At 41.5% G+C, this 13,260-nt stretch overlaps 1 protein-coding gene across 1 annotated transcript in view; it reads right to left on the bottom strand.

Moving 5' to 3' along the window:
• LOC127576134 (P2Y purinoceptor 2-like) overlaps positions 1 to 7,501 on the bottom strand; it is a 48,517-nt gene extending 41,016 nt beyond the window's left edge. Inside the window, exon 1 of the mRNA XM_052026521.1 lies at positions 7,396 to 7,501. Within this exon, the coding sequence (XP_051882481.1) occupies positions 7,396 to 7,501 (106 nt within the window). The remainder of the gene's footprint in view (positions 1 to 7,395) is intronic.
• Between the last annotated feature and the right edge of the window lie 5,759 nt (positions 7,502 to 13,260).

The following is a 13,260-nucleotide window of genomic DNA, read 5'->3' as shown; positions in this document are numbered from 1 at the left end:
GTAAAGTGGGCACTTGAGCTCAAGGAATGCAGATAAAGGTATCCACCTTACAGGACTGTCATACTTACCAGGAGGTAGACTGCACACTGTACCAAGACTTTGGTGAAGTTACCATTCACTAATGGCAGGTTAACATTTCCCACTTACATAGATTCAAGAAGCTGGGTTTGTTCTCGTTTGAACAAAGGTTGCAAGATGATCTGACAAGAGATATTTAGATTGTGGTGCATATCAGACTTGATAGAGAGAAACTGATCCTATTGGCAGAGGGGTCAGGAACTGAGGCATGTAAAATGAAGATGCAAAAGAACCTAAACTAACGTGAGGATTTTTATTTAAATACAGTGAGTGGTTAGGATCTGAAGTGCACAACTGTTGAAGCAGATTCAATAGTAAACTTCAAAAGGGAGCTGGGTAAGTATCTGAAAGGGAAGAATTTGTGGGGTTGTAAGGAAAGGGCAGGGAAGTGGAAGAAGATGGCTGTCTTTACACAGAGCTGGGACAAAATCAATGGCCAGAATCACCATCTTCTGTGCTGTAACCATTCTGTGATATAATTGATGCTGCTAATTGAAATACATTAAATGCTGCCTTTCAATGTATCTCATTTATATCATTTGGCTAGACTAGGCTTTCACAAAAGCTTACACCTATTCCATTCCTCACATAATGAAACATTCTATGCCCACATGCAGCAAGACCCTAACATTAAAACAGGCACTGAAATGTGGCAGTAACATTGCCCCAAACAAGTAACCATCTCCAAAATTTGTTTACCGTCATCAAATCCTCTACCATTAACATCGGAGAGGAGGAGCATCAGCATTAATCAGAAACCTAACTGGAGGGCTGTACAAGTGTTGGGGCTACAAGAATAGGGCAGACACTGGGTATTGTGCAACACGTGACACCTCTCGATCCTCAAATCCTCTCCACAGCTACAAATCAGCAGCGTGATGGAATAGTCCACTTGCCTGGTTGAGTGCCGCTCCAACAATGCTGAAGAAGTTCAGCAATAATCCAGGACAAAGCAACCCATTTGATTGGTATTGCAGAGAAACAAACGTCTGCAAATGCTGGAATCTAGATGAAAAACATGATGATGCAGAGGAACTCAGTGTGTAGATTAGTGGTGGAATCTGGGCATCGGGGGCGGAGGGAGGAGAGTTGAGGGAAATGTGTGGAGAATAACAAAAATAAAGGATTAATGCTGGATTAGTGTAAATGGGTGAAAAACACTATGCTGTTGGAGGAGCTCAGCAGGCCAGGCAGCATCCATGGAGAAAAGCAGGTGGTCAGTGTTTCAGGTCAGGACCCTTCTTCAGGATTGAAGACAGGAAAAGGTGAAACCCAATATATAGGAGGGAAAAGCAGAGCAGTGATAGGTGGACAAAAGAGGGGAGGCAGGGAGGGCACAGGGTGGTGATAGGTAGGTGCAGGTAAGAGATAGTGATAGGCAGGTGCAGGGGAGGAGGGGAGAGCAGTTCCACCAGGGGATGGGTCAAAGGTAAGGAGAGAAAGGAAAAAAAAGGTAGAAAAAAAAAGTGGCTAGGAAAGGGAAGAAGAGAAGAAGCATGGTGGGGGGGGGGGGGGTGTGGGGGCGTGTGGCGAAGGGGGGTGGGTATTACCTAAAGTGGGAGAATTCAATGTTCATGCCGTTAAGCTACAAGGTTCTAAGATGGAAAATGAGGTGCTGTTCCTCCAGTTTGCACTTGGAATTCTCCTGGCACTGGAGAAGGCCGAGGACTGTCATTTCATCGACCATCCCAAATAATCATTGCCTCCATCACTCCCATAGTATGGTTGCACTGTGTACCATCTAAAAAGTGAACTGTGGTATCAAGTTTTCTTAAACAACACCTCTATGTAAAGCCTAAACATTCATGGCAGATCCTGGATCCCTGAATGCCAGGGCCACTCACTGACGCAAAGCTCACAGGATTCTCACTCCTGGCTATGAAGCATCAGACTGGATTCATGAACAAGTGGTAGTTATAAGGTGACCAGCTCAATGTTCAGCACACTACACCTTACAGCCAGAAACAAAGGTAAACACCAGCAGATACTCCCATAAGTGATGGGTTGGAAAATCCAGCCCATTGAGCCCATCCAGCACACTGAGCACCAGCCTGATCTTGGGATTGAATTTCCTATGGGATGAATAAAGCAAGAGACATCTCAAATTACTTATTCAATGTTTACAATGAGTGAATCCCTGAAATGCACAGCCAATATTCCACTTTTATTAGGAGTGAAATGAAAACTTCATACCATGGCTTACTGACAATAAATGAAGGCTACAATAGAAAGAGAAACATAACACACATGGAAACCTTACTTTCCTTCTATTTCCCATTTTCACAATCAATAGCTGCCCTCTCCAGAATCTACAAAGCTGTTTTCCTCATAGTGGTTGTGGAGTACAAGGTCTCTGCTTTTTATATCAGCGCCTGAACTAATCTCTCTCGAATGAAATAAAACAATTAAAAATCTTTGTCCCTTTGCCATGCAATAGATGCCAGACATTAGCCCATAGTCTTTAATGGTATCATGATAATTGCGTATAACATACAGTTTACATTCCAGGTAAACCTTCAATCAGGTGAATGCATGTAAGAAAACAAGTGAAAAAAAAATGCATCCGAGTGACATCACGCTTCCCAGCTTCAACATGAACACAAGGGTGGTAAGAAGCTCTAGCACAGTGTGAATTCATTGTTAATATAAGTAGCGATTATAATGAATAAAGTGCATAAATTAGGTGGTTGACTTAACCAAAAAGGTCATATGAACTTTTCATCTAGAACAGATTAGTCGTGAAAGGGTGTTTTCTCCAGCCAGTTCCCTCCACTGGTTCTGACACACTTTCCTGGAAACCCTATGCCCAATCCTTCCTTAAAGATCATCCTGCCTTGATTTAAACTTGTGGAGCAGTATTTGCACCTGTGCATACATGTACTTGTGCATATGACAATAAACTCGACTTTGACTTTTTGTATCAGATCCACAAAGTATCAGGTATGGGTGTGGGCTCAGCCTCGGGTATTGTGAGAATAATATATTAATTTCCTGCAGCTCATCCAACAGTCAAACCATTCATTCCCTCCACCACCGGCACACAGTGACTGCAATGCATACCATCCTCAAAATGCACTGCAGTTACCTACCTTTGCTACACCAAGAACAAAGAGTCATAGAGTCAACATCTCCCAAATCCACAATCTCTACATAAGTACAGGGAAAGCAGGCATTAGGGTAACTTGTTGGTTCCCCTCCTATTCATATACCATTCTGACATGAAAATTCATTGTCATTCCTTCATTATTGCTGGGTCTAAGTCCTGGATCTCCCTATCCAATGGTATTGTGAGAGTACCTTCACCGGGAAGGACTGCAGCCATTCAGAAAGGCAGCTCACCATCACCCTCCCAAGAGTAGTTAGAGATTATCAATAAGAGCTGGCCTTGCCAGCAGTGCCCATAACACAAAAAAATTGAATGAATCTTTTAAAAAGCCCAAAGAATTGGGATATTGTCTGATCTTTTAAGCATCTATAGGTTATTAAAGCATTGCCCCTGCCTGCACAGAAGCTCTACTCCTCAGGAGTTACGGAGTCATACAGCACAGAAACAGGCCTTGCGGCCCACCACAAAGATACCAACCTAACGGCCCATCAACATTAATCCCACTAGCAGAGGCTCTGGGTCAAAGCCAACCCCAACCTATTTTGTCATAATTCCAGTAGGGAGTGCATCCTTTTGGAAAATTTAAGCAGCCAGCATAATCAAAGACCCCACCTACCCCGGACATTCTCTCTTCTCTCCTCTCCCATCAGGCAGAAGATACAAAAGCCTGAAAGCATGTACCACCAGGCTCAAGGACACCTTCTATCCCGCTGTTATAAGACTATTGAACAGTTCCCTAGTACGATAAGGTGGACTCTAGATCTCACAATCTACCTTGTTATGACCTTGCACCTTATTGTCTTCTGCACTGCACTTCCTCTGTAACGGTAACACTTTATTCTGCATTCTGTTATTGTTTTAGCTTGTAATACTTCAATGCACTGTGTAATGAATTGATCTGTATTAACAGTATGCAAGACAAGTGTTTACTGTACCTTATTACATGTGACAATAATAAACCAATTTACCACTTTACTTGATGCTAATTCGAATTTCTTCTCCTAGGCAATAAACCCATTGACATAGCTCAGCTGATAGGGACCAGCATTCTGATAAATTGTTCTGCATAATCTTCACATTATTAGATTATGGATTTTCTACATTCTCGGCAATACAATTAAGTTTGCACGTTTGTGGTAAGCCTTAGCAATTGGAGCAGAAGCGAGTCTGGATACAAAATGGCATTTGTATCACACTTGCATATTTGTGGCTCAGTTTGGGCCATACTTCATTTTAGTGTGTGCTTTTGCCAACATTTGCTGGAATTACGCAGAGCAGACAGATTATGACAAGCACTCCCATGGGGAAGTATTTCAAACCTGGTAATCTGATGGAGAGCAGATAGATGGATAGATATAGGAACATAAGAACTACAAGCAGGGATAAACCAATCGGCTCCTCATTCTAGCTCTGGCATTCAATAAAATCTTTCATAATATAGAAACAGAAGATGTGGAAATTCTCAGAAAGTCAGACCGCATCTGTGTGAAGAGAAACAGAGTTATTGCTTTAGATCCAAGACCCTTCATCAGAACTGGGAAGGAGAGAAAGAAGCTCGTCAAGCTGCAGGGAGGGTGGGGGAGGGGAGGTCTCTGATCGGGTGAAAGTGGGGTGACCAGGGTCTCCAAGCTGTAAGAAAGGTTATCTGGTCAATGAGTGAATGGGAGCAGTTAGAGGGTGAGAACAGAAACAAAAGAGCATAGACAAAAGAATGAAGAAGTTGTGAAATGCAGAGCAGAAAGACATGCCTGACAGGTCAGGCTGAGCGTATCCTTCACTTCCAGAGAGAAAAAGAAAAGAAAAAAGGGAGAAAAAACACAAACAAGCTGAGCCAATATCACAGATGGACAACTGATATAGACAGAGAAATCAGGTTGCCTGAAGCAATAGAATTCAATACTGAGTCCAGACGGCTGCAGTATACCCAGACAGAAGATAAGTTGCAGTTGCTCAAGCTTGCATTGGGTCTCATTCTAATAGTGTCAGATGCCACAGACTGATATATCAGAGCTGGAGTGGGATGGGGAACTAAAGTGGTATGCAACAGGGTTATCACCATTAAAAAAAACATATTTTTGGTGATTAACCTATTTTCAGCTGTATTAGCAAAACTGCAATTATAACTAGGCCCTCAGTGTTGGGCATGTGACCTGGGAGAGGACACTAACATCGGTTCTCGTGTCCTTCCAGTGAATCCAGAGAATTTTGCAGAGACAGCATTGGTGGTATTTTTCCAGTGCCTTGAGGTGTCCATTGTGGGTAACCAGGTTTCTGAGTTATTTCAGAGGGCACAGATCATCGCTGCCTGGCAACCCATGAATTTTCTGCCAGGTCTGAGGTCTTGATCTTCAAGTACATGTTTCCACATGTAACCAAAGACTGTTTTGGCATGCTGAACTTCATCATCAATATCTGCCTTTGCTGAGAGGTGGCTCCCAAGACACAGAAAGTGGTCCATGTTTTCCAGGATCTTGCCATAAACCTTCATTGTCAAAGTCTAGTGTGGTGCAGCAGAGGCAGGTTGTTGGAGAAACTTGGTCTTGCTAATATTGAGGATAAGGCCATCCTCTCATAAGCTTTGATGAATAAGGTGACAGTTATCTTGTTACTCTGAGCTCTGAGTTGTTACTGTTTGAGTTCCTCCAGCATCATCGTGTTTTTCATCTAGATTCCAGCACCTGCAGTCCTTTGTTTCTCTTTTGTTCTGTTACTCTCAGCCAGCCACTTTGGGCAGGCTGCATCATCCGCATGTCCAATACCAGAGTCCAACACCAGACTCCCAAAATAGACATTCCATTCCAAACTGGGTTGTGGGAGGAGATTTCCAGGCGTACAGAAAAAAGTATTCAAGGATGTGCTCAAAGATTCCTAAGGGAAATGCAACATCCACACTGATTTCTGGGATTCTCTCACTCATGACCACACAAAGTAGAGAAGGAGCAATTGGGATAGTATTAAGAATCTTTTGGCCATGCATTGGATTCACACAGAAGCTATGCATAAGCAGTGGGAAGAAGTGCACTCTCTCTCAAACTGTCCACCTGCCCTATCTAATGGAAGAATCAGCACTTCCTGCATTGGCATAATTAGCCACCTAAGAATACACAAAACTGGAGTGGAAGTAAATTATCCTCAATCCCAAGGTACTGTTTAAGAAGAAGAAGAAGCATCAGATTACCATTCTTAAATTTATCCGGGTATAACTTTTTTAATGCATGAACAAACATTACATACAGAAATACTATCTGGTTGCAATGGTTGATGGAGGATTTAGGTAAATGAGTTGAAACTTGAACCAAAATTTAAATCCTGCAAGTGAATGCAGTTTTGAATACAATTTATACCTGGATTGTCAATTACATTCAAATCAGAAATTCTACCCGCACTTTTAAATAAATCAGCATGCTGAAGATTAACTGGCAACTTGATTTGAAGATAAGATAGCACAATTATTTCAGACACTTGGGCAGTGTTGATAGAAGAAAATTTAAAATAAAGTACACGTTTGGCAGAAAATAGTTAATTTTAAATTCAAGTTCAAACCAATCCTTCTTTTGTCATTAATGGTTTCATTTCAACTTCAAAACTTACCAGTATGCCTATAGTAATTGAAGATTTGTGTAATAAATATACTAAGATATACTTATGCAAACCAAATACTAATAATGCAATCGCCAATGAATTATGAAACTTAGAGTGCACACTTGCATTTACTTGTTAAAGGTTATAAGCAAACTTACTCTGTTACAAAGTCATGGTACATTACTGATTAAACAAACTTTACCAGTTCAAAGCAGTATAATCCAGAATAGTCATTGGTCAGCACACAGGAAAAATAATAATCCTGTAATTTTGCATAAAAATATTTGATAAAGAGGACGCTAATTTTTTCATGCAACTCTAGGCAAAAGGCATTTTTAACAACTCCAAAAGTAATTATGAAGTTAGAAATCATTATTGCTATGAGTATAATGAGACATATTTGGGACCTTTGGAGTAATGTGACCATGAAGACTTTGGTCCATGCCTACACTTTGTTTAAATTGTGATTGCCCTAATCACCCAACCCTCTGATTCTCCCAATGGAGGCTCCAGTCTCCATGTAGCTTCCCCACCTCTGCCCCCCACCACGTCTGGCCCTAGTCCTCAGAATGCTGTTATCAGTACCCCACCAATCCCAGCCCCTGATCTTCTGATCACCTCCTCTGTACCTGTCCCCAAACCTTCAACCACAAATCCTCCGACTCCTCCTCCAGCTGCCAGTCCTCCTTTGCCCACTCCTCCACAGTTTGGCCTCTGGCCCAGACGTTGCATCATCTTTCATGAACTACGGAGCACATGGCTCAGTAGTGCCCAAGGCAGAAATGGCTGCTGGTGCGCTGAGCAATGAACAATAATAGAACAATAACACACCACAATGTCTGACTTTTAAATCACGATGACCTACCTACAATTTACCACAATGTGATCTCTGCATATACCAGTCTCCGCTAATGCAGATATTTGCCTTATAAACTCAACCTGGCAGCATCACCAGAGTTTGACAGGTAATCTGGATTGAAATTTCAGACCAATACTGAGGTGTTGTACTGTTTTAATACATTGTTGGGGTAAAGCACTTAAAATGAATGTTAGCCTGTTCGGGGGCACATTTAAGATCTCATAACACTTTGCCACTTCTCTTTTTATGCAGTTATTTGGAGTCAAGAATGAGTTCTGCAGTGGCTAAAGAGGTGTAGGTGGGTCCCGCAGACCCTGGTGGATCAGGTGATGTTTGACAGGGTGAGTGGATGGTTAGTATGGGAAGTGATGTTCCTGTGTGCTCCCAACAAAGAAACCCAAGGTTCTTATTTCACCTTGGATGCCCTTCCTATAAGTTGCTGAGGATGTTGCATATTCTTCAATAGGCTTTGAGAACAACTTGGAATCTTTTTTTTTGTCCACCTGGTAGTCTTTTGCCATGACAGATCTCAGGCGTCTGTTTCAGGAATCTGGTGTTGGGCATGTGAATGATGTGCCCTCCCTGCCAGTGATTACCCTCAGCTCCTCACAGTTGTAATTAGAGCTTTGATGGTGAGGATGTTGGCCTGGGAGAGGGCGCCGATGATGGTTCACTTCCTCTGTAAATGGATTTGGAGAATTATGCAAAGACAAAATTGGTGTCCTATAACACTAACTAAAGATGAGTTCCTGGCCAACATAACTACTTCCATAAAATAATAAAAGAAATTGTTAATTTCACTTAAATGGCAAGAGTGACTCTATCAGAATGTAATTAGCAAGAAGAAATACTTAGGGGTATCCTGGGAGCTACGCTAACATTTAATATCTTCTCTTTAATAGAGACTTCAATGACCATATATCAAACAGATCAAACAGAATACAGTAAGTTGCAATGTCAGCTAAAATAGCTTTAAACCAGGAGCTTTGTTGGAGTCAATAACTGGCTAATTATAAAAGTCTGAAACAGGACTGAGCTGCCTGTGGGGAACAACTAATTAACTCTTTTACTATATCAGTATTTCGTAAAATACTAAGGGCAAGAAGCAAAGCACATTATAATTGCACTCTGCAGGCAAAAAGTAAGTCAGCTGGAACACAGACTTCCCCTCATAAGAAAATTAGCATTATGACCATGCTCAGGTCATTCCAGTCTCAGCAATTTGACGTCATTTCGCTAGAGGCACAAAGAAGTTTCAGCTTTTGAGATGCCATCAAGACAAATCTTAGACATTACAGGAAGAAGGTATTAACCTCAAACCACTGGAAATCTTCTATCACCCTTGCACCATTAGAGATTTCCAGAAGAATCAGGAAGGCAAATGTGCAGCTGGTGCTCAATATGGATCCTGAACCTCAGCGGGTAGAACATGGAGTGCCAAATCACGCATAACCTTCAATTACATACATGCAAAATTCTGCTGTACTTCTAATTTTTCTTTCCTGTTTGATTCCTGTGCATATCAACAAGCAGAAGATATGAAGTGGATTGTTTTTGATTTCAGTATTAGGACTCAGTATTCACAGGCCAGAGAGGGGAGAAGTTGGTTTGTTCCTTCTTTGTTATTCTACCAATGTATTTTAACCCCAACCCCAGGAGAATGCATTGCTTAATAGAGGATGGTTATCTCAGTGCTACTGAAACTGGTGGAGATAAGGGCTGGTGTTTGGAGTGGGCCAAGTTTATCTTACTAAAGAGCAAAGAAAGATTGTAGAACTTTATTGGTATTTGAAGAGATCTGCAGTGCTAAATGAAATCTTGTGCAAATTGGAGGAAGAATCTAACTACATTTCTTCTGGTAGGAGGATTGTGGTACATTTGAAAGTAGTCTGAAAGAAAGACTTGGAGAGTGCTGCAAAGCATTATCTATAGCAATCTCTGGGAGACACCAGGAGTTTCAAAATGTAGTGGATATTTTACTGCAGACAAACAGCAATTGCCAGCACTTGACCAGCAGGTGGATGACCAACTTGTTCAGAATGTAAAGAGGATATTCCGGCATCTGCTTCTAACTCCCCTCAGAGCCTGTCAGATGGTGACATCTATCCAGAGGGTGGATGGTAAACAATTGCTCAGGATATTTTACTGTTCATCAAATTTACCTCAGTGTCACAGTTAGGCAATGACATCTGCTCCTTGTTAAGGAGATGGGCATTTGCACAAGTATGAGGGACTTCAGCAAGGTTAGTAATGCCTTTCTTGGACATAGACATCAAGTCTGGGTCAGCTCAGGTAAAGAAAAAAAATTAAACCTTGGGTGTGGATTGGGATTGGCCATGGTCAGATGGCTTTGGGTAGAGTGTTAATTGCTGGGTTGCTATAAAAGGTTATTCAGCAAGGTAATGGTGCTTGTAGGTAAGTGCATGACAGTGGCAATAAATAAAATGAGGATATTAGATTCCTTTGGAGGAATTGTAGCAAATGTCTTTCACAAGGAACATAAAAACATACACAGCAAAACTGATTAAATCTTTAACTTTTAGATTGTGAGTTGAATCCATAATTAGAAAGGATTCAAAATTATGGCATAGCAGATAGTATTAAAGATGGTTTTGGCAACTAAATTTTAAGTATTCAGCTAAAGAAACAGAAAACAAGAGATAAAAATATTTTACATTTTTACAGGAAGTAACCTTTTTGGATTCTGAGAACTCTGCTCTATTCTGCCATCTGCTGATAAAAACATGTAGATGAGATGGCCCTGACACCAATTCATGAACCAGCAAAAGAACAAGAGGAATGCGAAGGTCCTTAAAGGGGTACAGGAAAAATTTATTAGAATTGTTCCCGGTATGAGGGATTTCTGATGCAAGGTTGCTGGTATGAGGGATTTCTGATGCAAGGTTGTATTATCAATGCAGCAAAGAAGAAACAAAGATTTGATAGAGATGCACAAGATGACAATGTGCATAGACAGAGTACGTAGGGAGAAAGGCAGTTAGTACAAGGTCCAGTTAATACAGGTGCAAAGTGATAGGCAAACGATGCAGAGGGAAAAGTGAGGGAAAACCTTCTCAAGAGAAATTACAGATTGCGAATAAATGCTGGCCAGTGACACCCAATCCCAAACAAATGAATAAACTAAGTCCTGCAATGTATAAATAATTGTAGTTGATATCAGTAGGTGGAACAATGATTAACTAGGAGAGTTTGGTGCTTTAATTGATATTGGTTTTTGAGGTATCACACCTGATTCTTCGTCCAACAGGAAGTGACTTTGTAAACTAATCTCTGCCTTATAACAATCTTAAAAAAGTTTACATCTGTGGGTTCGAACTTGTTGGGAAGTGTCAGCCGTTCTGTGGCCAAGTGCTGGTTTCTCTCCACCCCACCACATCTCCTGTAAGTGTCTGTAAATTTGGGACTCCCACACAGATTTGGAAGATCCATGCTCTTTGCTAGAGTTTTGCTGAATGCACTCGACATTATTTTAATTCACTTTTTTGGATCTCAGTATCATTGGTAAGGTCAGCATTTGCTCCCTATCCCTAATTGCCCTTGAGAAGGTAGCAGTTAGTCACCTTCTTGAGCCACTGCAGTCCTTCTGGTGAATATACACCCACCGTGGGAGAGAGAGTTCCAGGATTTAGATCCAGCGATGATATACTTCTAAATCAGGATGGTGTGAGAGTTGGAATGCGTGGGTGGTGGTGTTCCCAGGTGCCTAAAGCCCTTCACTTCTTGGTGGCAGGCACTGTGGGTTTGGAAGGTACTGTTGGAGTAGCTTAGACAATTAATTACAGTGCATTTTGTAGATAGTGCAGTGGTAGCTCTGGCTTGATGATGTTGGGGTGGGGGTGAATAGATGGTAAATAGGTACCATTCTAGTGGGCAGATTTAACCTGGATGGTGTTAGGCTTCTTGAAAGTTGTTGGAGTTGCATTCATTCAGGCAAGTGGAGGGTATTCCATTACGTACCTTGTATTGATGGAAGGACTTTGGGTGGTCAGAAAGTGAGTCAGTCACAGAAAGATACCCAGCTTCCAACCTACTCTCAGAGACACTGTATTTACATGGCTGGTGCAGTTGGGTTTATGGTCAGTGGTGACCCCTGAATGTTGATGGTGGTGACATTGATGCCCCCACCCTGAGTACATCCATTCCAGTAATGGAACAGAAACATGCTGCAACTCCCAAGCACCTTTGTTTGGGTATCTGTGCATTTGACCAAACAGACCTGGCACTGGGGTGTTGTGCCTATTCAATTCAGTGGAGAGAAATGACCGTGAGTTAAAAAGTATAAGGAACTATACATCTTTTGAATTAACTGAGGTTAACTAAACATTTTGAATTATTTCATAGTAGTGTTAAATATTTTAATTTAAGCTTTGGAAATTTTTAATGTTTCTAAAATTCTTTAATTGCTTCATTGAGATTAATAGCTTTTGAATATTTCTCAATGTCAGAAAAATTCAAAGGTATTCTTAATCATTCATATATCTGACAGCTGACCAAATCAAGTATATAGTTTAATTGGACCTTGTTCAGGTACCTTGTGGCTGAAGCCTGTTCTGGTCCACACAACTGACAGCACTGCATTGCGCAAGACTCTGCCGCTATACAGGGCCTCGCCACTGAGAATCAGGATAACTTCAAGCAGCAAGCTAGTACTAGTTAGTATGAAAAAATCCATACTTTACTGAGCACAGGCAGTTCACTGCTCTAACCTAACATTTCACAAGGTACAATTATTACTTATGGAAGTTGAATCAGTCTATCTTAACTCAACTATCTAAAAATATCTCAGTCCCACGTTGCAGCATCTAACTGTTGCTCAAAGGGTGAAAAATCTAAGCCCTACATATTCTTTTGTGCAGCAGCACAATGTTTGTGTGACCTTTCCTACCCTGCTCTGAAAGCTAGTTATTTCTTGCCCCTGAACCCTCACCTCTGATCACTAGTCCAATCTTGTCCACTTTTCTCATCACTACCCCTGGCCGACTAGGAAGCTAACATTCACTACCCATGACTACAAGGACCAACCTCCTCACCAGTAGCAGATTGTGAAGGAATCTAATGACACAACCCAACCTTTGAGGCCCTGTTTGCCCTCCAGCTGAAACCCCTTTCCCCATTACCCAGATTTCTTTTCCCACTCTCCCCACAGCAATGCAGCCCAGACCCATTCCTGTTATTGTATAAGCTCTGCGATGATAGGCTATGTGAAGGAAAAGATACAAAGCCTAGTCTCCACCAGCCAATGCCTTGGGCACTGTAGAAATTTGCAGCAGCGTGTTGTCAGGGCAGGCTTGAATTGGACTGTCTCACATTGCCATATGAACATGCCCTTCCAGGTGCAGAGGAATTTCTAGACCTTGTTATTTCTTCATTAATCAGACATATGGCACAAAAGAACAGTCTAGAGCTAATCTCTGCATGGCCCCATAAGTCATTCATTGCTTGAATGGCTTTTTTGAGGCTCAGCAACCATAATTGGCCACAATATTCAAGATTCAGTCTGATCAAAGCGGTTCAATTTGGCCATGTTGTTTGTTCTTATTTATCGAACATTTAAATATTTTGTCTAATTCATTTTGCAATTTCTGAGACACCTCCTGCAATATCATAGCTCTCT

Source organism: Pristis pectinata, chromosome 11 (assembly GCF_009764475.1).
Source record: "Pristis pectinata isolate sPriPec2 chromosome 11, sPriPec2.1.pri, whole genome shotgun sequence".
Taxonomy (NCBI): domain Eukaryota; kingdom Metazoa; phylum Chordata; class Chondrichthyes; order Rhinopristiformes; family Pristidae; genus Pristis; species Pristis pectinata.
This window is presented reverse-complemented; position numbering and strand designations above follow the sequence as displayed.